The sequence below is a fragment of the Trichosurus vulpecula genome, chromosome 1 (genome assembly GCF_011100635.1).
Source record: "Trichosurus vulpecula isolate mTriVul1 chromosome 1, mTriVul1.pri, whole genome shotgun sequence".
Classification (NCBI taxonomy): Eukaryota; Metazoa; Chordata; class Mammalia; order Diprotodontia; family Phalangeridae; genus Trichosurus; species Trichosurus vulpecula.
Window position 1 is genome coordinate 499,855,577 of NC_050573.1, and position 23,485 is coordinate 499,879,061.

Consider the following 23,485-nt stretch of genomic DNA (forward strand, 5'->3'; position numbering starts at 1 on the left):
CAGGTAACAAACTCATGGTAGACTCTGTGGACTTGGTTACATGATCTTCTTCAGCAGCAGAAAGGAAGATTGTAGTAGTAAGCCAGGATTGAGGTTTGACAAGGAGCAAGCTTCAGTAGGCAAAGGAGGTAGAGGGAACTGGTCAACTATAGGTTTAAGATTGGAAAGGGAGGAAAGTTCTTGTAGAGCAGTGGTTAGAGAACCTGGGAGAACGCGAAGGGGTGGAGAGAATGCATAACTTCATGAGTATGAAGACTATGTTTTGGAAGTTAAGAGGAAGGGACAGGGGCAGCTAGGTGGCATAGTGAGTAGACCACTGACCCTGGAATCAGGAGGACCTGAGTTCAAATCCAGCCTCAGACACTTGACACACTTACTAGCTGTGTGACCTTGGGCAAGTCACAACCCCAATTGCCCTGCCCAAAAAAAAAAAGCGACAAAAAAAAAGAGGAAGGGAGAGATGCGATGGTGTGAGGTTTCAGTCTGAAAGAAGGATTTGGGGGATTTTTGAAATGTAACAACTCAGATGTGTAGTCATAGCATACAATTGCCTTGGTACAGCTTAAGTATTAAACAGTTTTCTATTCAATCTCCATTCACCAGAGCCTCGAGGACAAGTCAAGAGAAGTCAAGTCCCATGTGTTACAGTGAGTGCTCAAACCTTGTGGATGATTGGATAAATACAACATTTTTAAAGTTACTATGTGCAGAGTACTGTGTTAAGTAATGGGGATGCACATAGGAAAGTAAGATTGTCCCCACTCTCAAGGAGCTCACATTCTAGTGAGGAAGACAAGCCATATATTGCATGGGGCACCACACATGGAGCACAATTTTTAAGCCTCACCAAGCTCTTATCCTAGCTAGGTCTGTTTTTAAACAAAATACTCGCTGGTTTATTTTCATTGCCTTCTCTTAGAGACAGTTCTACTCCAAAACACACCATCACCAACTTCCAATTGGCTTACTCCTCATCTATCTCTTATCCTTAGTCCTTTTTTGTCAGTTCATCTTTATGCCATCCCCAGGCCCAGGCTGAGCACTCCTTCTCAGCTACTTTGATCCTTGTCTGAGCCTAAGTTCAGAGTGGCAAGCACTTTTTTCCTTTTAAACAGTATTATATTTTTTCCAATGTAAAGACAAATTTTAACATTCATCTTTTGTATAGAATCTTGAGTTCCAATTTTCTCCTTCCCAAGACAGTGAGCAATTTAATATAGGTTATATATGTGCAATCATGTGAAAACATATTTCCATATTCGTCATGTTGTGGAAGAAGAAACAGAACAAAAGGAAGAACAAACACAAAAATAAAGAAAACAAAAATAATATGCTTTAGTCTGCGTTCAGACACCACTCTTTCTCTGGATGTGACAGCATTTTCTATCATGAGTCTTTTGGAATTGTCTTGCATCATTGTATTGCTGAGAAGAGCTAAGTCTATCACAGTTGATCATCACACAATATTATTGATGCTGTGTACAATGTTCTCCTGGTTCTGCTGACTTCACTTTGCATCAGTGCATGTAAGTTTTTCTGAAATCCGCCTGCTCGTTGTTTCTCATAGCACAACAGTATTCCATTACATTCATATACCACAACTTGTTTAGCCATTCCCAAATCGATGGGCATCCCCTCCATTTCCAATTCTTGTGGCATGCACTTTGAAGGCTACCTTGAAAAGTGGATGATTCTTAACAGTCATGGCATATAAGGTAGCACTTTGCTGCTGAATTCATTCCAACCCTATTGAGTTTCTCACGTATTCTGCGCCTCCTTTGGCTAACTGATTGTTGCACTTCACCTCTTCCTTTCTTGGAATTTTATATTCATTGTCCTCTCTCCTGTGTTATACATTGATCTCAGGTGAAGAACCACAACCTGGACTCTGTCCTGCTTTGCTCCTTCCTTGTTTCTCCTCACCTTCTCTGCTCCTGGAGGTTACCTCCCCAGACAGACTCAGATTCTTCTCCTTTTCTCAGGCCTACCTGGCAGAAATGGCCTGGCCCCATACAACTTGTAGCTCAATGTTGAAACTACTCTCCTCTCAGCTACCTGAATACTGACTCAGAAGGAGCACTCTGCTTTAACGTTCCACTCCTTTTCCCAAATGAGTCAGTTTGCAAAGGATGAGGTAGTGTTGGACTTGGAGTCAGGAAGACCTGAGTATTAGCTGTGTGACCCTGGACAAGTTGATTAACTGACCTCCAATCCAGAGCAAAAGGCCCCCAAGTGCATTCTGGGCCAGATTCAGTCCTAAGGGAGCCAGGCCTTGAATGAGAGAGTGTAGGCTCCCTTTTCATACACTCTGGCTTATCAAACTTTTACCATGGCCCCGCAGGAAATGGTTTATTTAAAACTTAGTTTTTAGCTCATGTTTAGGTCTTCCCTAAAGAGGGGAATAGAAAGGTAGTCAATGTTCTATCTGAATCATGTATTGGAAAAGTATTTCTTTCCTACACATAAAAAATGCTAAACATAGAACACTCAGAAGTACTCATTTGACAGAAGCAAACTTAAACAATCAGCATTAATAACTTCCAATATACTCCCCCAGGATGTTGGTACTTAAACTTCATCTAAATATAAGGCATTTTATAAGCCTACTGTGTAGGCATTTTACATTTCACCTCGGCTGGCCCCCTCACAGTAGATGTTTTTTGGCAAGATGAAGCTAAGGTTTGGGCTCACCTGTTCCAGGAGTGTTAAAACAGTTGCCAGAAACTCCTGTTTAGTGGCCCCAGGACTGCCGAACTTCTTGAACTCACAAGGTGGTCTCCAAGCCTGGATACATCCATCTAAGGAATCAATATGTGTTCTTCTAAGACCAGGAAAGGACAAACAGAAGAACCAGTCAGTACAAAGCCAGATTTAGGCTTACCGGTCAGTCATCGATTAAGCACTTTCCATGTGTCAGGAACTGTGTTAAGCTTTGAGGGAGACAAAGAAAGGAAAAAGATGGTCCGTGGTCTCAAGGGACAGACATACAGTCTCATAGGTGAGACAACATGCAAACAGTGATGTATAAACAAAACATATAGAGGATAAATTGGAGATAATCAACAGGGAGAAAGTCCTAACATTAACGGGGAAATGAGAAGGGCTTCTTGCAGAAGGTAGTACTTTAGCCGAAACTTGAAGGAAGTCAAGGAAGCTAGGAGGCAGGGATGACGAGGGGGCAAAGTGAAAATGCCTGGAGTTGAGAGATGGGAGTATCCAGTATGAGGAATGGCAAGGAGGCAGTCACTGGTGCACAGAGTATGCAGGGTGGGGTGTAAAGTGTGATAAGCCTAGAAAGGGTTTTAAAAGCCAAACAGAGGCTTTTTATTTTATCCTGGAGGAAATAGGGAGCTAGTGCAGTTTGTGTGTGTGGTTTGTCCTTCGTTCTCGAAGAGGACCTTCTTTGAATGGGGAATGGGGAATGGGGTAATGTGGTCAGAACTGTGCTTTTAGGAAGATCAGTTTGGTAGATGAGTGAGGGATAGGCTGGAGTGGGGAGAAACTGGAGGCAGGAAGACCAAGCAGAAGGTTATTGAAATAGTCAGTTTTGAAGTGGTGACTGTTGGCACCAGGGTGGTGGCAGTATCAGAGGAAAGAAGGGAGTATTACAAGAGATGTTACAAAGGTAGAAATGACTGGCAGCTGACTGAATATTGGAGGTGTGAAAATGAGGAATTGAGGAGTGCACCTAGGTTATGAGCCTAGGTAGCTGGGGAAATGGTAGTATCCTTGAAAATATTAGGGAAATTAGGAAGAGGGGAGGGTTTTGGGGGAAAGAGGAGTTCAGTTTTAGATATGATGAGTTTAAGAAGTCTACAGGATATTGTTATGGTGGAATAAAGAAACCGAGTTTCATCCAGGCAAACCATTTATTTAGCAAAGCATATAATTGCAAAAACAAATTGGGTCCAAGGCTCTCATTAACCAAGGACATTGACCGTTGGTTTCTACACAATTAATATAAATTTGGAGGGAGTGAAAAATGGCGGTGGATGGTGGGTGGGAAAGCATTATAGGGATTGAGACACTTGGTGTCTTATTTGTGAAGAAGATCAGGAGACACTGAGGTGAGAGAGAGGGGGGTAGTTTTGTGATATTTCTTAAGTGACAAGTCAAGTTGGGAAGGGGAATAATATTGTCACTTTTCCAAAATCAAGTGACTTCCAAGAAGTTGAAACTTAATTTCCCAAAATAGTGGATAAGGGCAAAAGGAAGTCACTAATGCTGTTTTTAAAAATGTAACAACATCCAGTTCGAAATGTCAGGTTGGTGATTGGCAACTTGAGACCACAGGTCAGGAGGGAGGTCGTGGCACAATAAGTACATCTGAGAGTGATCTGCATAGGGAGACAGTTAAATCCATGGAAGACAATGAAATCACCAAGTACGATAGTCCAGAAGGAGAAAAGGGCTCAAAACAGAGCCCTCGGGGGGACATTCATGGTTACCAGTGGTGACATGGACGAAGATCCAGTAGAGGAGACAGAGGAATGGTTAGACAGGTAGGAGAACCAGGAAAGAGCAGTGTCATGAAAACCTAGAGAGAAGAGAACGGAGAGGAGAAGGAGCAGCGATTGACATTGTCAGAGACTGAAGGGAGCTCAGGAAGAAAGAGAACTCAGAAAAGACCATTAGATTTGACAATTAAGAGAACAGCGGTAACTTTGGAGAAAGGTTTCAGTTGAATGATGAGGTCTGAAGCCACGATGCAGAGAATTAAGAAAGGAGTGAGAGGAGAGAAAGCAGAAGCATTGATTGTGGGCAGCCTTCTCAAGGATTTTAGTCAGAAAATATTAATAACTAACATTTAAAAATTTTTTTGAGGGGGGAAAGGCAGGACAATTGGGGTTAAGTGACTCGATCAAGGTCACAGCTAGTAAGTGTGTCAAGTGTCTGAGGCCGGATTGGAACTCAGGTCCTCCTGACTCCGGGGCCGGTGCTCTACTCACTGCACCACCTATCTGCCCCAATACCTAACGTTTGTATAGCACCTGCTGTGTACTGGGCACCGTGCTAAGTGCTTTACACTTTCTTTGATCCTGACAACAAGGAGGAGTTAGGCGCTAGCATTACCCCCACTTTACAGATGAGGAAACTGAGGCAAATGGAGGTTAAGTGACTGCTTGCTCAGGGTACAGAGTTCGTGTCTGAAACTGGATTTGAGTTTACCGTCTTCCCGACTCCGAGTCTGACACTGCTTACTGCGCCGCCTAGCTGCCCCTGAAGAAGGGAGAAGAGATAGAGGCTCATAGCTAGCAGCGATAGACAGCTCCATGAGGGGTTTTAAGGATGGGGAAGATATGGGTGCGTTTGTGGGCAGCAGGAAATGACAGAGAGACTGAAGATGGGCGAGAGAGGAGGCAGTCTGCTGGAGAAGACCGATGGAACGGGATTGCTTATTCATGGGGAGGGGTTTGCCTTGGCAAAGAGGAAGGCCATCTCTTCCTGGGAAACAAGGGTGAAGGTGGGAAAAACGTGGCAGAAGGCACCTGAGCAATGTGAGGTGAAGAGGAGGAGAAGAGAAGAGGGAGCCATGTGCGAATAGCCTCAAGTTTTTCAGTGAATTATGGGGCAAAGTAGTCAGCTGAGGGGGCAGGGCATAGGAGGCTTGAGGAGGGATGGAAAGGTTTGGAAAAGCTGCTGTTGGTGAGTGGCCTGGGGAGATGTAAAAGGATGGCCTTGCTACCATGGGTGTTGGATACCACGTGCTCAGCAATTCATTATTTCTGCTGGCATGGGAAGAGCTACTTGCCCTATGGAGAGACCGAGGAAGAAGAGACAGTCATTGCATTTGCAACAGTCTGCTGAGTCATCTATTCTTGCTCAGTGGGAAAGAAGGGGGTTGCTTCTTCAAGGTACAAAGGTTCTTCAGTACTGAGTCATGAGCAGGGTTGGCTGGAAGCAGCCAGGATGTTTGTGATCCCTGCATTGAGCTAGCACTTATGGCTAATCAGAATTGGGAATGTGAGCTTTGTATATGTGTGCTTATACAAGCTTTTCCTTACTTGACACAAAAAGGTCCCATCTCTGATGCTTATTTAAGCAGTTTCCATTTTCTAATTCTTAGACATTCTAGGCCTGTTCTCGATTGAATCGGATGGTAAGAGTGGGATGGGAGGGTTCATCCTTCTCACCTGCTCCCAGGATGCAGGAATCTGTTATCTACGGCAACTGGGGACCCACAAAGAAAATCACTTCACTTGGCCAAGCTTAGTTTGGAGATAGGCCTTCCCAGGAGTTTAGAGATGCAGGCAGAATAATGAAACTGCAATAAACTGCATGGGCAAGTGGCAAACATTCTAGGGAGTTTCCTTTCCTCTCTAACTGGGTTTTCCACTGCCAAGGAACGACCTTAATGGGGAGGCTCTGTTTAGGCTTTGTTCAAAAAAGTTTGTTTTCTTCGTTAGATTCTGCTTGTAAATGTTGGCCCAGGAAGAGTTGGGGCAAGAGCTTCACAGAGATTCTAAGACCTCAGTATATCAATAAAGCAACATAAACATGGATGTTCACACACACCTTCTCTAGCCAGCAATACCAGTTTTCTTTTGTGGAGGAAGGCTGGCACTTGCAGGTACCGAAATCTTAAATAGTCAACATATCTTTATATACTTCAAGAACAGAGGTACAGGACAACAGAGAGCAGACATTGTGGAACACATTGCATTTGCTGGCCCCCCCTGCTGCAATCTTTAAATATTGTCAAATTTGATGATTTTCGAATACATAAGGAGGCTATGAATTGAGCTACCTTGGATACTGTCTCTGATAAAGTAACAGAATCAGTGCCTAGGGACAGGATTTAAGGGCCTCCTGAGTCCCTTCATGAACCAAAGTTCCTGGCCATTTTCTTTGCTTACAACACAATGATGTAGCACAAGGAAGCATTTGGGCATTTATACAAATGTTGATAGGTAAAGGGCTAGTTCTTAAAAAATAACTTTTCCATGCTTTTGAATCCCTATCATGATGATTCAGTTACACAGTTACATTCATAAATTACTTGGGGTATATTCTGTAAAAATTGCAATAAGAGGAGAAGTTGAACATTGTAGTAATAACATGGAACTGTAAGTTTGGGGTCTGAAAGTTCTGGCTAGACCTCTGACAAGCATGCTGGAAGAAAAACTTCTAGGTTGTTTGACTCCTAGGAAAAGCAAGATTATTTTGGAAATGCCAATTTGTGCATTGAAACCTTCACATTATTCAATGGGCATGAGAGCCAGGCCTGGAGTCCAGCAGGTGACAGCCCTTCCCATTCCAAAGGAAAAGCTGAACTTTGAGGAATTGGGTCAGAGGTCTCGGGACTGTATCCCCAGCAATCTAATGCACGCACCAAGACCTGGCTTAAAATGGAAATGTCCCACTTAGCGATCCAGGAGGTGACCTGCTGGTATTTTACTCTCACATGTTTGGTTGATGATTTATCAGCATAAATACTTTTGCCCTGAATCAAAATGAGGTCACAGGCAATAAGTGAAGCACATCTACAATCTCCAAAAGGTTCTACCTTCACATCACAAGTTTCACTGTTTGGTTTTGTTTTGGTAGGGCAATTGGGATTAAGTGACTTGTCCAAGGTCACACAGCTAGTACGTGTGTCAAGTGTCTGGGGCCGGATTTGAACTCAGGTCCTCCTGACTCCAGGGCTGGTGCTCTACTCACTGTGCCACCTAGCTGCCCCAAGTTTTACTGTTTACAATTAAGCTAGGTAGATGGGTGGTGCAGTGAATAGAGTGCCAGGCCTGAAGTCAGGAAAATTCATCTTTGTAAGTTCAAATCTGGCCTCAGACATTTACTAGCTGTGTGACCCTGGGCAAGTCACTTAACCATGTTTGTCTCAGTTTCCTCATCTGTAAGATGAGCTAGAGAAAAAAATGACCAACCACTCTAGTATCTTTGCCAAGAAAACTCCAAATGAGGTCACAGAGAGTCAGATGCAACTAAACAACAAAAATGTTCAAGTCGACACTAATATTGGAATTGGCTCACAGTTAAAACATAATACATAACAATCATTTTGGCTGTCCATCTTCTGTGCCTAAGAGCTTCTGGCTTATTTATTGTCTTTCTCATTTCCAGCCCTGCCTGTCATTCTTAGATAACATACCACATCCCTTTCAGGACACATTTCAAACCAACCATTGATGATGATACAAACGAGCAACCACAAAAATAAAAGAGTACATTGTAGGGTTTTATGTAGAAAGTGATGGGGAGGGGGAGGGGATAGATTTTACTACCTAAAACAGGTTACGGACATTGGATAAAAGAAAAAATTCTTCAGAATTTACATTTTAGGTTATGGTGTTACATCATCCCTTTTGGATTAACTTCCCCAAACTTGCACTCACATTGGAAGGTTCGGTTCCCAAAGAGCAACTTCTCCTCCCTGGTTTAAGGATACTCTGTGGATCTACCCTCCTAAAATGATTTGGGAGCTTTCCCTTTACAGTCAAGTGTTAATATGATTAACTGAGAGCAAAGGCATTTATTTACTAAGATGACATAGTAAGAATATTAGATGCAAAACATTCCTTTCAGAAACTGGGACATACTCTCCCCACAGCATGAGTGGGAAGAGTGGGCACAAACTTGGAATATATTGGTAGTGAGGCATAAATGTTAGGAACACATAAAACCAAAACATCTGGTATTTAACATCCCTTCTGTCTTCATGGAGTCATCAAGCCACTGTCCCCAGATACAATGCCTCTTCTGAGTGTGTTGCTTAGCAGGACTCTTAGCTCTTTTACATAGTTCAGCTCTAGAATTCCAGAGCTAGTGCTCCATTTAATCCATGGCTAGCTCTCTTCTCTGCTGCCGGGGGTCAAGCTCTTTAAAGCTCCTTTCTTCCTCTGTGCCCGGGAGGTGGGGGTTTAGAGTGGCAGTGGAGGGGGGAATGATTTGACACAGATATCACACTCCACAAGGCTACTTCTACCTAGACTAATTGCAGAACTGGTGAACTCTTCTTTTTAAGGGTCTGCTGGGGGTATGGCCAGTCTTCATCCAGTCAACAGAGTTATCCATCCAGTTGAACCAAGGAAAACTTTACATTTCATGAAAGGCAAAGGCACACTAACTGCTCCTTTAAGGAAGGATGTTAACATGTATTTACATTTCATTAATGTATTAATGCTTTATTACGTCACCTATCTGACCCTTGCTTTCAGCTGGGGGAGCAGTGGAAATCAGCTGGTCAGAGTACCCACCTCTACCTCAGTAGTTTTCTGGAACGGGTTAGATTTAATGCTGCTAAGAGACAGAATATCAAGAAAATCGAGGCATACCCGCATGGGGGAGAGTTAAGCTGGATTAGCGGACAGAGATGTGGCCTCAACACCCTCTGACATGTATAGAGACCGTGTGATGCTTGGCAAATTACTTGACCTCTCAGTGATCTAGACAAATCTCTAAGACAGTGAGTACCCTATACCAACGAAATCAAGGTCCAGTCTGCATCCCTGATCAAGGTAGCCCTTTTGAATGTGTTCTGCATTCTTTGCAGTTCTCTGTTGGATGCCTGCCCTTATCATGGTTGATAAATAGGCGTAGACGTCCTCACTGCAGGTCAGGGCCTTAGCAGGCCAGTGTAGAGGCTTTATGCATATTTGTTATACATTTATAACATTATTTGATACAGAAAGGGAAACATTTCAAACAAAGCAATAACAAAGTTAATATTACTATAAAATCACTATAAATACTGTATTAAGACATGATTATTATTGACCTTGGTATTCTCTTCCTGTGTTGCATTTTGGGAAAGCATGATTAGAGTGGCATTGATCCTAGAGAAAGTGGGAGTGCTGTACTCAATGGAGTAACAAATTGTCTAAAATATATATTGTGTGTGTGTGTGTGTGTGTGTGTGTATGTAGGAAGGGGTACTGAATTCGGATTTTTCCCTAGTTTAAATTGGGGAAGGTAAGTTCTCAAAGCTGAAAAATTATGAACTTTGAAAGCTGGAAGTGTTGGTACTAACACTTGTAATTTCTGCTTCAACACTTTCCCCCTGTAGCTTGGTTCTAAAATGTTTAAAAAGGCTTTTATATTCTGAAGGTTCAAAATTATCCTTACTCATTGGTTGTTATAGGAAACACATTTTCAAACATTAGGACTTTCGCTGATTTTTGCATTTACATTGGGAGCACAAAATCTTTCTAGTTTAAAAGTTATAGCTTAAACATTTCAAATTTAGAATTCTTATCCAGGTCACACATGTAAGTACTGTAAGTACTGTATCAGTGCATTTAGGCATGACATTATCTTCAATGTTCAGAGATGAAATACAAGCACATTTTTATTTTATAGAATTCCAAAAGCTTTAGAAATTTGAAGTCATTTAACTTTGGTGATTAGTACATTTTAGTAGACCATACTTAGTCGTTTACATTCTTATAGTTTTTCTTCAAAAATTGGCATGTAAATTTACAAAAACAAAATAAAATGTTCTTTGGTCAAATGGGGAAAAATTAGCTAAAATTAATGTAAAATCATTTTTCTGCAAAATGAGAATTAACTAAGTTGCATAACTATGCACATGATGAACTTAAACAGCTTCTAATGATAAATTACATATTATCACAATTCTGCTCTGTTAGAGCAGAATTAGAGCAGAATATGTCTCTCATGTTGAGAGAGAGAGAGAGAGAGAGAGAGAGAGAGCAAAGACAGAGAGCATGTACACTTACATCAAGATGAATTCATATACAGATTCTTAAAAAAAAAAATCTCAATTCTCAGTGTGGTGGACATGTGCGAAGAAATTCCACCATGAAATTCAGCAAAGCCCAGTTTTATTATAGTTTGCACCAAACCCATCGATTGCAACTTCCTAAATATCAATATTTCCTGATCCCCTTTGGAGTCATGAATTCTGTATTTATAGCAAATCTCAGGAGCATATTTGGAGTGGGAGAAAGAGAGGGTCTTTTCCAATCTTTCTTTCTGGCTAGTCTGACATGCACCTTTCAGTTTAGACTGCCATCCTCACATCCACCTGACCCTCAACTCAGTAGCATCACCTGAACTGAGCCCACAAACATTTCTTGAACTAGAATCATGGGATCTAGAATCAGAAGAGCTGAAAGAGTCCTTAGAGATTATCTGGTCTGAACATTTTCCTCCAAAGCCTCAGGGATATAATCTCCCCATATGACCTTGGTTTCTATGAAGAATGGGGGATTAGGTTCAACGCTCAACTCATTTCCTACATAGCATTAGTCCCACCAAATTCAAGTCCCCTTGTTAGTTTCTCAGACAGGGTTGGATGCAACATTCAGTCTGGAATCTGAGGTTCCAAGATTCTCATGGTTTGAGCTCCAAGGCTGGGGGCTTCACTCTCTGCCCAAAGCATTGAAAAGGGTGAAGGAAACAGACCAAAATTCTAGACCAAAACTCCAAGCCCATTTGTTAGGGCCACGTGGCCTAAGGAGGGGAGCCTTAGGCATTCTCTGCCTGACCAAATGGTTTCACCTCATGCCTAGATACAAGTGCAGGAAAGAGGAAGACTACTGTCAGGTAATTTTAAAGATGTAGACAGTTCTGGCAATGCAGACAGTGGAAAAGGGCTGCTTCCAACCATGCAGTAGGCCAATGCAGGATGTCCATGCATAAGCCAGTCTTCCTGTCTCCCAGGAGAAGTTCCCAAGTGTCTTCCACAGGGGTGACATCATTTTAGGTGATCTGGGCTTGAACCAAATTATTAAACTAGTAAAATTCCACACTAGCCATTTCCAAGATCATATGTCTAATTCTACACCTTGTGTCTATCACCTGTCAGGAAGCCGTTATTATAGTTCAGTCATTTTAGTCATGTCCAACTCTTTGTGACCCTATTTGGGGTTTTCTTGGCAAAGATACTGGAGTCTTTGCCATTTCCTTCTCCAGCTCATTTTACAGATGAGGAAATGAGGCAGAGTTAAGTGACTTGCCCAGTGTCAGAGACCACATTTAAATTCATGAAGATGAGTCCTCCTGACTCCAAGCCCAGTGCTTTATCCATTGTGCTACCTAGCTACTCCCAGTCAGGAGACAGATACCATGTTTTATCACTGATCCTTTGGAATCATGTTTGGTCATTGATTGATTAATCAGAAAGTCATTGAACAAAGTTCTTAAGTCTTTCAAAGTTGTTTTTCCTTACGATGTTATTATTGTTTAAAATTGTTCTCTTAGTCTTGCTTCACTCTGCATTGATTCATACAAGTCTGCTTAGGTTTGTGTGAATCCATCTCTTTTGTCATTTCTTATATTACTTTCATATACTATAATTTACCATATTATGCCATCATTTGTTCAACCATATATCAACTGACGAGCACCCTTTTAGTTTTAGTTTTTTAATGCAATAAACAGAACTATTATAAATATTTTTGTACACATAAGTCTTTTTAATCTGATGTGTTTGAGATACAGACCTAGTAATGGTATTACTGAGTCAAAGGGTATATACAGTTTATTTTTTTTCATCATAGTGCTAAATGGATCAACAATAATTTGTATATAGTTTCATTTTGTGATAACAGTGGCTGTATGTGTACTTCTCTTGACACCAGACTCAGAACATCTGACCTTGTTCATAGGAAATAAAGTTGAGTTAATTAGTTCTTTGTGGATTAAGCACTGGATTTGGTGTTATATTCACATTTTATTTTTCAGTTTTGCTGTGTTTTTCATTCTGTGATTTTTTAAAAATGGGCATTACTCCAAGAAAACATGTAAATGTTGCAGCTCTTAAAGATGATCACACTTCAGTGACTGTTAGAGTCATCTCAGTGGTTGTTGGGGTGGGATCATTTGCACTGAAGGGAAAAGGGAAAGTGTGGTTGAAAATGAAAAATAGCTCCAAGAACTTACAAACCATTGCTGCAACCCAGCCTAATTAATCTTCAGAAAATAGGCAGACTCTGAGAAACTGGGCAATTTGCAGGGGTTGATATTGATTCCTCTGCAATGTGACATGGGTTTATTAAGTTTGGAAGAACAGCAAGAAGACCTTTTAACAAATCTGCTGACCATTGTGATGAAGGGGCAAATGCTTGTCACAGAGAAGACAATGCAAGAATTTAATTTACACACCAGTTAATTTACACAGTACTGCAAATATCTGAGGCAGGTCTTCCTGACTCTGAACTCAGTGCTCTATCCATCTTACCACCTGGAGAAAAGACTTATGGAGTCTATGACAGTTGAATTCAACAACCCAACAAGCATTTACAAAAGTATCTACAATGTACTGGGCACTGTGCTGGATGCTAAAGATACACAAACATGAACATATTCCCCATTCTTGAAGAACTTACGTTCTACCACCTTTACATATTTCAAGTGCTGTCATGTGGAAGAGATGTTAGGCCTGTTCTTGGCCCCCTCAGGGAAGAATGAAGAATGATAGTGGGAAACTGATAGGAGGCAAATTGTTAGGTTCCTAACAATTAAAGCCATCACAAAAGTGTGGCAGTCTCAGGAGGTAATGGATTTGTAGCTTCTGCAAATCTAGTACCGTGGCTCTAAACTTGAACTTATTTTCAGAAGTGACCAAGGTAGGTTTAGCCCAATGAACAAAATGTAGAACTTTTCTTCCAGGTACTTTATAATGCTTTTCCCCAGTGCTCCAGCCAGAAGTGATCTCTCTTCCTTCTTCAAATTCCCATGTACTCTCTGCTTTTTAGGACACTTAATGCCTTCTATTTTGTTAACTGGTCAAAGCCTGCTTTTGTTATCCCTGGAAATAAATTCCAAATTTGAGGAGATGAATAGGGTATTGCATACAGTAGGCACTCAGCGGACATTTGTTAGATGAAATTAGTTCACTAATTTCTGGTATATTTTGCATAGTGTACTAAATCAGTTTTCTCTTTTATAACTATGGAATTACAATGTAAGATATGCTTTTGTTGTATATGGCTGGCTACCACATTTCTAGGACCCAGTCTTAATGCACAGCCCACATTCATATAGTAGTTGTACAACTGCGTTATCCACTCTGACTCACAGCAGTCTGCCTTGTTCCTGAATTCCTCTTGGTATGTAGGACAATAGGTTCATAGACTCATAGATTTAGAGCACTGTTGAACAAGTCTTTATTCCTTTTACTTCATTCTCTACCTGTAAATCTTGCTTCTTTGGTGAGGTTATAAATTCAAAACCAGGGGTTCAGCCTTATATTTCTTGTGCCTCCAGGCACAGTATTTGGGGCTCATAATAGTTATTAATTATTAAATTTATATGGACTGGAATGTTTAATTTTCATATCTTTGTTTTTAGGCTTTACATACCATTCGAAATGCAAATGATCTACAATTTGTGGATACTAAATTGAGTGAATGTGCTGAAGAAATCAGTCAGTTGTTTGATGTACTCATGACTTTAGAAATGCAGTTGGTTGAACAGTTAGAGGTAAGTCAAAATCCTTGATTAGGTAATATTACCTTAATTAGGGAGGTAAAGAAGTTGATCTGTGGAGTAGAAGGTGGCAGCTGTAACAAGTAGTCCAAATGAGGGCACTAATTTCTCTCCCACAGAAAGGTGTGGGAGGAAGGGGCGAAGCTTGGTGACTCTGTGTCACCAAAGTCAGTGACAACTGAATTCTTGGCAACACTTTTTGAGCTTTTCTGAATACTCTTAGGCATTCCTGTGTTAGAGGTCATAGGACTCTGACATGGAAGCTGAGGAGGCCAGAAAGAATCACAGACAACAAGACAGCTTGGAAAATTGTGTGTTAAATTTATTATGTATTTAAATAGAACAGGCTATACATGATAACAGTTGCAGTTTCTTACACAGTCTTCTTTTTATTTTCTACTAAGTGTATGGAAATGCCCATTTTATTTGGTGTTGATTTTAGAATAAAAAAAACAAATAGAGGTACAGTGGTACAAGTCACAGTGGTCTTGTAAGAATCTGGGCATGTGGCTGAAAGAATATGAAATGGTAAATTGTTCTTGTTGGCTTGCTATTATATGTAGAAATCAAAATATTCTCAGTGATGGTTTGATTAAAGTGGTTTAATCCTATCCTTGAAAATACTTTTAATTATCTTGATTTGAAATGGTTTTTTGGGGAAATAAAGATGGATTAATTTCTTTGGCTTTTTCATATATCCAAAGAGAACTATATGACTGCCTCAATGTAGTTCTTACTTGTAGTGGGAAAGAGATTTTTTTTTAATATTAAAAGTCTGGGGGGGTGGAATAGAGTGGAGAGAAAGACACAGATAGTAATCATAATTGTGAATGTGAATGAGATGAACTCGCCCATAAAATGGGAGCAGATAGCAGAATGGATTAAAAATCATAATCCTACAATATGTTGTTTACAAGAAACACATTTGAAACAGAGGGATACACACAGGGTAAAGGTAAAAGACTGGAGCAGAATATATTATGCTTCAGCTGAAGTAAAAAAAGCAGGGGTAGCAATCCTAATCTCAGACAAAGCAAAAGCAAAAATAGATCTAATTAAAAAAGTTAAGGAAGGAAACTACATCATGCTAAAAGTCACCATAGACAATGAAGTAAACATATAGCACCAAGTGGTATAGCATCCAAATTCTTAGACAAAAAGTTAATGGACTTACAAGAAGAAATAGCAAAACTATACTAGTGGGGGGACCTCAACCTCCCTCTCTCTGAACTAGATAAATCTAACCACAAAATAAGCAAGAAAGAAGTTAAGGAGGTGAATAGAATTTTAGAAAAGTTAGATGTGGTGGACCTCTGCAGAAAACTGAATGGGGATAGAAAGGAATATACCTTTTGCTCAACAGTACATGACACCTACACAAAAATTGATCATGTACTAGGGCATAAAAACCTCACATTCCAGTGCAGAAAGGCAGAAATATTAAAAGCATCCTTTTCAGATCATGATACAATAAAAACTATATGTAACAAAAGGCCATAGAAAGATAGACTAAAAATTAATTGGAAACTAAATAAGCTAATCTTAAAGAATGAGTGGGTCAAACAACAAATCATAAAAACAATCAATAACTTCATCCGAGAGAATGACAATAATGAGACAACATACAAAAACTTATGGGATGCAGTGAAAGCAGTTCTTAGGGGAAGTTTTATATCTCTAAATGCTTACGTAAATAAAATAGAGAAAGAGGAGATCAATGAATTAGGCATGCAACTAAAAAAGCTAGAAAAAGAACAAATTTAAAATCCCCAATTAAATACCAAATTAGAAATACTGAAAACCAAAGGAAAGATTAATAAAACTGAAATTAGGAAAACTATTGAACTAATGAATAAAACTAAGAGCTGGTTTTATGAAAAAAAAAAACCAATAAAATAAATAAACCTTTGGTTAATTTGATTAAAAAAGGTGTGAAAAATGCTCAACTACTCATCTTGAGTAAGACCAATAAAAAGTAGAACTTACCTTTGAGCATCTAAACAAAGCCACTTTATAATTCCAGCTAAAAGTTACAAAATCTAAAAAGAAAAATATAAGAAGCTTACAATTAAAAAGTAAATGGTTAAAATGAGAACTTAACAATATTTAAAATCTTTTAGAGACCCTAGAGACTTATTGAAGTAAGTTGACAGATTGAGCTGCGAGGTGGTATAGTGACAGCCTGGAGTCAGGAAGATCCCTCTTCCTGAGTTCAAATCCAGCCTCAGACACTTACTAGCTGTGTGACCTTGGGAAAGTCATTTAACTCTCTTTGCTCAGTTTCCTCATCTCTAAAATGAGATGGAGAGGGAAATGGCAAAACCACTCCAGTATCTTTGCCAAGAAAACCCCAAATAGGGTCACGAAGAGTCAGATATGACTGAACACAGCTCAAGTGAGCTACTATTCAGTTAATTCTTCATATTTAAAATTGCACCTTAAACAATATAGGGATTTTCCTGTCACTTGAATAGCAGTTAATTATTTCCTGCTACACAGAAAAGCACATGTAACACTTCAGAAAAGGCGATTTTTGATATAAAGAAAAATATTTTAGGTGAACTTCTAAAAGCCCAAATCAAGCTATGAAATATGTTGAATGTGTTCCCTCTTCTTCAGGGATTAATTGATTTGGTATCTAACAATTCAAATTAGCTTTGCTCTTTGTCTTTTACAGGAATCTATAAATAGCTTTGAAAGGAACATTATAGACATGGTGGGAGTATTTGTTGAAAATGTGCAAGGCCTATATCCTTTCAATGGTGTCCCTTCCGTTGTTTATAGATGAAATGATACTATGTTGCTGGAATCCCTAAGATTACTCTTAAAGGTGTGATCATTAAGTTGGTTAAACATTGGTATTTGGGGGGTTTGGGGGGATGCTACCATTGTATTGGGTGTGAATTTTTTTTACTATTATTGGAATTTACATGTTCAAATGATTATAGTCTTCTTCAAAGAAGTTATAGTGGGAAACTATTTGTTGTAAAAAATGGCCCCTGTTCAGAACATATTTAAAATTTTTCTCTGCAAACTGTTTATAGAGCAAGTTGACATTCTATACAAGAAACTAATCTGATTACTTTTATAGGCATACCTCATTACTTTTTTTTATCTTACCAATACCAACATTGCCTAGATTGATAATGGATATTATTCAACAGACTTACAGTTCTGCACAGATTAAATGGAACACAGTAAAATAAATAAGTAAAATAATAATTTTCACTGACATAAAATAAGCCTTACAACTTTTTTACATCTTTAAATGCAATATCTCTTCTTTTGCTGCATTCACTTGGTTTGTTTTTTTTTTTTAACACGATTTGGCATTACGTTCACAAGATTCTGACACATTTTAAATTTTTCATCATGAAACCACACTTATATGACACTGGAGAGCAAGCATAACTTTAGTAAACAGTCAATTATTCTGAGTCTAGCTTTGTAGGCCAGAGGTTTTCAATGCGGTTTAAATCAGGCATGTTCCCAGACTGTTGAAACATGTTTATTTCTGTCTCTTGACTAAATTTCTTAGCCTTTGGAAATATATATGTAGCCTAGTGCAAAGCTGTATTGTAATATCCCATCCCCATTTGGGAATTTCTATCCATCTGTAATAATTCTGTTCCTGAGTATGTCAGTCCTCAGTAATGGGGATAAGATGTCCAGGCCCACTGGACGTAAAAAAAATTCCCAAAACACTTTTTGAAGGTGGACATTTTACAGTCTGATGAAGATATCTAGATCTTACAGACTAGTTTTCATATAGCCTTGAGTGAAAAAAGTGAATTTCATTAGTAAAAAATTTTTCCCTTCTTCAGTAATAATAGCTAGTATTTGTGCAGTACCTCTTAAGGTTTGCATAGTGATTTACACGTTATGCCATTGGACCTTGCAAAAAACCTGTAAGGTAGGTGATATTATTACCCCCATTTTACAGATAAAGAAATTGAGACTATGAAAAGTCAGCTGACTAGCCCAGAGCCACAGAGCTACTAAGGCAGGTTTTGACCTCAGGTCTTTTCTTACTCTATGCCTAACATTCTGTCCACTGGGCCACCTAGTTACATACCCTGATCTTTTATTGTCTTTCCTAGCACAAGTGGTTTTTCTTCATCCCAACAGCTAGCGGACTTTTTTAAAGTAGTCTTCTAGCTGTTCTTCCAACTTAAAGAACCTCTGTCACATTATAGAGGAATCAGTAACAACCCCTCCAGCTGCCAGGTACCTCCGAAGGTCTTTACTTTTTCTCTAAGCGTGAATTAGACTATTTTATAGCAATACTTTGTAAGTCCTTAGCATTATTTTCCATTTTTGACCACACTTTTCTTTTCTTTTCAGCTGATTATTGTGAGCTTCACTCAATCAGCAAATATTTATTAAGTATTTAGGATGTTCCAGACACTGTGCTAAATCCTGGAGATACAAAGAAAAAACAAATTTGGTCTGTGCTTGTATTTTTTTTAAAAGAGATTTCTATTGATATATTTTGTTCTTAAATTGCCTCAATTTCTGCCTACATCCCTTATTTTTTCTTCTCCCAGATATCCAGACCTTATAGCAATTTTTTTTTAAAAGAATGCTAATGCATTTTTGGTGGAGCTGTGACTTTGTACAGCCATTCTGGAAAGCAGTCTGGAATTATGCAAATAAAGTTGCTAAAATGTCCATACATTATGCAGAAATTCCACTGCAAAGTGTATACCACAGCCCTATCTATATCAAAATATTTATCACAGCCTTTTAAAAATTTAATATTTTTCCCCAATGACATGTAAAAACAATTTTAACATCCTTTTTAAAAAATTTTGAGTTTCACATTCTCTCTCTCCTCCTCCCCTCATTGAGAAGGCAAGCAATTTGATATAAGTTATACATCTGTAGTCATGCATAATGCATTTCCATATAAGTCATGCTGTGAAAGAAAAAACAGACAAAAAAAAACCCCAAGAAAATAAAGAAAAAGTATCTTTGCTCTGCATTCAGGCTCCACCAGTTCTTTCTCTGGAGATGGACAGCACCTTTTACCATAAGTACTTCAGAATGTCTTGCTGAGAATAGCTAAGTTATTCACAGTAGATTATCATATAATATTGCTGTCACTCTGTACAATGTTCTCCTGGTTCTGCTTATTTCACTTTGCATCTGTTCATGAAAGTCATGTAAGTCTTTCTGAGAACATCCTGCTTGTCACAGCGTAATAGTATATCATTACAATCATATACAACAACTTGTTCGGCCATTCCCCAATTGATGGAAATCCCCTCCTTTCCCAGTTCTTTGCCACCACTAAAAGACCTGCCATATACAGCCTTTTTCTGTGATAGCAAAGAACTGACAACAAAGTAGCTGCCTGTTGATCGAGGAGTGGCTAAACAGATTGTGATACATGCACGTAATGGAGCATTATTGTGTGGTAAGAAATGATGAATATGACGAATACTAGGAAGCATGGGAAGACCTACATAAACTGATGCAAAGTGAAGTGATTCGAGCAGGGAGAGCAGTCTATAAAATTACATAGTAAACGGAAAGAACATGTAAACGGAATGTAAATGGAAAGAACAACCATCACAAAACAGTTGAAAATGAGCATTATGACATTCTAAAGAAAAGCTTGGCACCAAAGAAGAGATGTCAGAAGACATCTCACCCCAGTCCTCTGCAGTGCTGAGGGTGGCAGGGTCTGGGAGCATTGAAACATTGTCTGTGATGTCAGTTTTTCTGAATTTTTTATTTTATTCTCTGGAAAGGGGAAGCAGGAAGATGTAGAGGGAAATCTAGGCAATGTAAAAACAAGATATCAATAAAAATCTGTTTTTAAAAGAAAGGAAATATTCCACAAAACCAATCAACACAAAAAACTCTGGTGTTACATGCAATGTTCCATAGCCATACTCCCCAACTCCCACAAAGGAGTGGGGAAAGAGAGATGTCTTTTCATACCTCTTCTCTGGGGCCAAGGTGATTCTTTATGTAACCCTAATAGACTTTGCTGGGATCCTCATCCCAACTCTCACTCACACTAGAAAGTTAGGTCCCCAGAAGATATCTATATCACACATCCATATTACCTCATTGCCCCCCTCCATCAAGGGCTCTAGAGGTACCCTGGAGACACAGTGGTGGTCTCCTTATACTACTTTGAACCCCCATTCCCTTGTGTTCCCCCCACTACCAATCATTCAGGGCCTATTAATAGCTCGTTATTGAATACCATTGATTAGCTTTTTACTCTCAGTTTAACCATTGGTTTCTCCTCAATATTGATTAACCAATTAACATCAATTAGCTTGTACTTTTTATAAAAGGATATTTGCTGAGAAGTTACAGCAAGAACAAAAGTACAGACATATCTCCCAGAAGTGGGGCACACCCTCCCCTCTATTCCTCAGACCCTGAGGAGAATGGGTTCAGAATTAAAGCAAGTGCTACAAGCATGTCTCCACCATGGAGTTCACTCCTTGAGTGTGACCTAGTCACTGGACAAGCTTGTGGGACATGGCCACCTCAGCTGCCAGATCAGCTCATTTCTGTGTTGGGTCACAAGCCATGCCTCAGGGATGGGGCAGCAATAGCTGCTGACCTCTGCAAGTACACAAGGTCCTCAACTCTCCTTCATCTGAGAATAAGAAAGAACAGACACAACAACCACAGAAGCCACATGATGGCCATGTGGTCACAGGCCTCACGAGGGCTGCCTCAGTGTCATCCATCACCAGTGCACAGCAGTTCATACCTTCTTTATTACTAGGGAAGTGAGAAATGAATTTGACTAGGTACTGCCTTTTTTCCACACATTCAGTTCTGGCTCAGCAGCCAGTTAAAGGCTTTTCTTCACTCTGCAGGAAGTAGGCAGGAAACAGGCCCAGAATACTTGTGCATGCTCTGAAGTGGAGTACTGGGACTCTGCATTCTGTATCATTGTGCACCTCCAGAAGAAGCGGGCCAGGCAGAACCTACTGCTTCTGCTCCCACGATGAGAACCTCATGTGAGAGTCCCCCCATTATGCATATAAGCAGCTCACATTTGAACAGAGAAGACAGTACACATAAATCAATATATCTAAGTTAAATAAAGAGTATAGAGAAGGGAACCTTAGAAGGGATAGCACTAGCAGCCAAGGGGTCCAGGAGAAGCCTCCTGAAAGAGCTTGATCTGAATCTTAAAGAAAGCCAAGTATCCTAAGAGGTCAAGGTTATAATAGCCATACAAAGGCCTGAAGTCCAGGACTGTAGAGTGTGACGAGGAGTCAAGTGGAAGGATACTGCAGTGGTAGGAAGGAACCAAGTTGTGAAGAGCTTTAAATGCTCAACAGAGGACTATTTTTGATCCTGAAAGTAACAGGAAACCACTGGAGTTTATTGAGTGGGGTGGAGGAAGAGGCGGGTGAGGGCAGTGACATAGTCATACCTACACCCAAGTGATGGCAGCTGTGTGTGGGATGGATTTCAGTGGGCAGAAAACCAAGGCAAGGAGACCAATCAGAAGGCTATTACAATGGTCTAGTCAAGGTGATGAAGACCTGAAATGGGTTGATGGTTACTGGAATGGAGAGACATATGAGAGATGTAGAGAAAGAAAATACAAGATCTGGCAGCTGATTGGTTATATGGGGTGAGTGAAAGAGAGGCATTGAGGATGATGCTGAGGTTGCAAACCTTGGAAACTGGAAGGATGGTGGTGCCCTCGCCAGCAGTATGGAAAATTGGAGACTTTTGCGCACCAGTAGCTTCTGTGATACATCTGTAGGTGAAGCATAGTCTCTAAAAGCTACAACTTTTGCACATTTCCCTGAAATAATGACTATTCTTAAAAACCACAAAATTAAAATCACAAAAGAGAGCAACGAAAACCATTTGTATGGTACAGAATCCAGCACTCAGCCAACAGAAAACGAAGACTAGCTCCATGTGGTTTTGTCAGGTCAGGGTCAGAATTTCTGAGTCAGCCTAGAGGCAATAGGCATGCACAGGCATGGCGGTTGCTGCTTCCAAATGAAACTGTATCAAAATGATTGCTTGTCCCACCAATTTGCACACCACTGTAGCTCCAATCAAGTGAAGACTGTTTCCAAAAATCAGATCCACCTCATAGGCCAAAGATTTGTCAGAATTAACCTTTCCATTTTAAAGTGCCAGACGGACTCCCCATGGTGAACTTTTGGAACATGGGCAAGACTTGCACAGGGTGGACACTTAAGATTGTGATCTGTGATGCTGGAAATAACTCTTAAATTGATGAGGTCTCAGCTGATTAGGTCAAAGATGACTAGTTCTAAACTAGTGTATAAGGCAAAGTACAATCAGCCTCTGAAGTTTAAATGTAATTTTTTATGTTTATCTCAGATGGTTATATTTGGTACACTGCCATGCTGCTATAAAAGGGCCATTTTGTTCTGCTCCAAAAGTGACTATCTCATCATTAGAAAGAAGTAAATTCTACCTTCTGAAACTGGTCCAGAAAGACATTTTCCTAGAGAAATATTTTCATGTTTCTTACTTATTTAAGGAAGGCAAATGTTTATACTTCAACATTTTATGGAGAACAGAGATAGGAATTCCTTTGTATGAGAATTAGTTGTTTGACTGAAGAATTAGAATGTTAAGTACTATCAGTCAACACATTCTGAGGCAACATTATTGCAAAAGGCCTTCAATGTAGGTGTAATTGGGCCTAAAGGTACCATGTTATTTGTTGATATTTGAATGTTGTTGCTACATTGCAGTCAGTGGTTTGGATTTTAAAAGACGGTAATGAGGAAAAAAAGAAAAAACATTTCCCTCAGACTAGTTTTTTGTACTAGAAAAAGAGACCTCTAATAGAAAGGCATTAACTTTCAGCCTTATAATTTAAACTTGAAGAAGAAGAACTTGAAGATGGTTTTGTTTATAATTTTAAAAAATATTATTTGTACTTCAGAGTGAGAAGGATACCAAGGAGAGGGTAGAGGTCTGGGATAGGAGGTTGAGACCTACAAGGTCTATCCAAACAGACATCCCTCAAGGGCTCAGTTCTGGGTCCTTGTCTCCCCATTCATCACTCAATAAGTCAACAAACATTTATTGAACA

The 23,485-nt window shown here is 39.7% G+C and overlaps 1 protein-coding gene across 1 annotated transcript in view; it reads left to right on the forward strand.

Annotated features, from left to right (window-relative positions):
- Positions 1-23,485, forward strand: part of DRC3 (dynein regulatory complex subunit 3) — a 104,022-nt gene that overhangs the window by 62,528 nt on the left and 18,009 nt on the right. The window contains exons 10-11 of the mRNA XM_036739705.1: positions 14,272-14,403; positions 17,087-17,157. Coding sequence (XP_036595600.1) covers positions 14,272-14,403; positions 17,087-17,157 — 203 coding nt within the window. The remainder of the gene's footprint in view (positions 1-14,271; positions 14,404-17,086; positions 17,158-23,485) is intronic.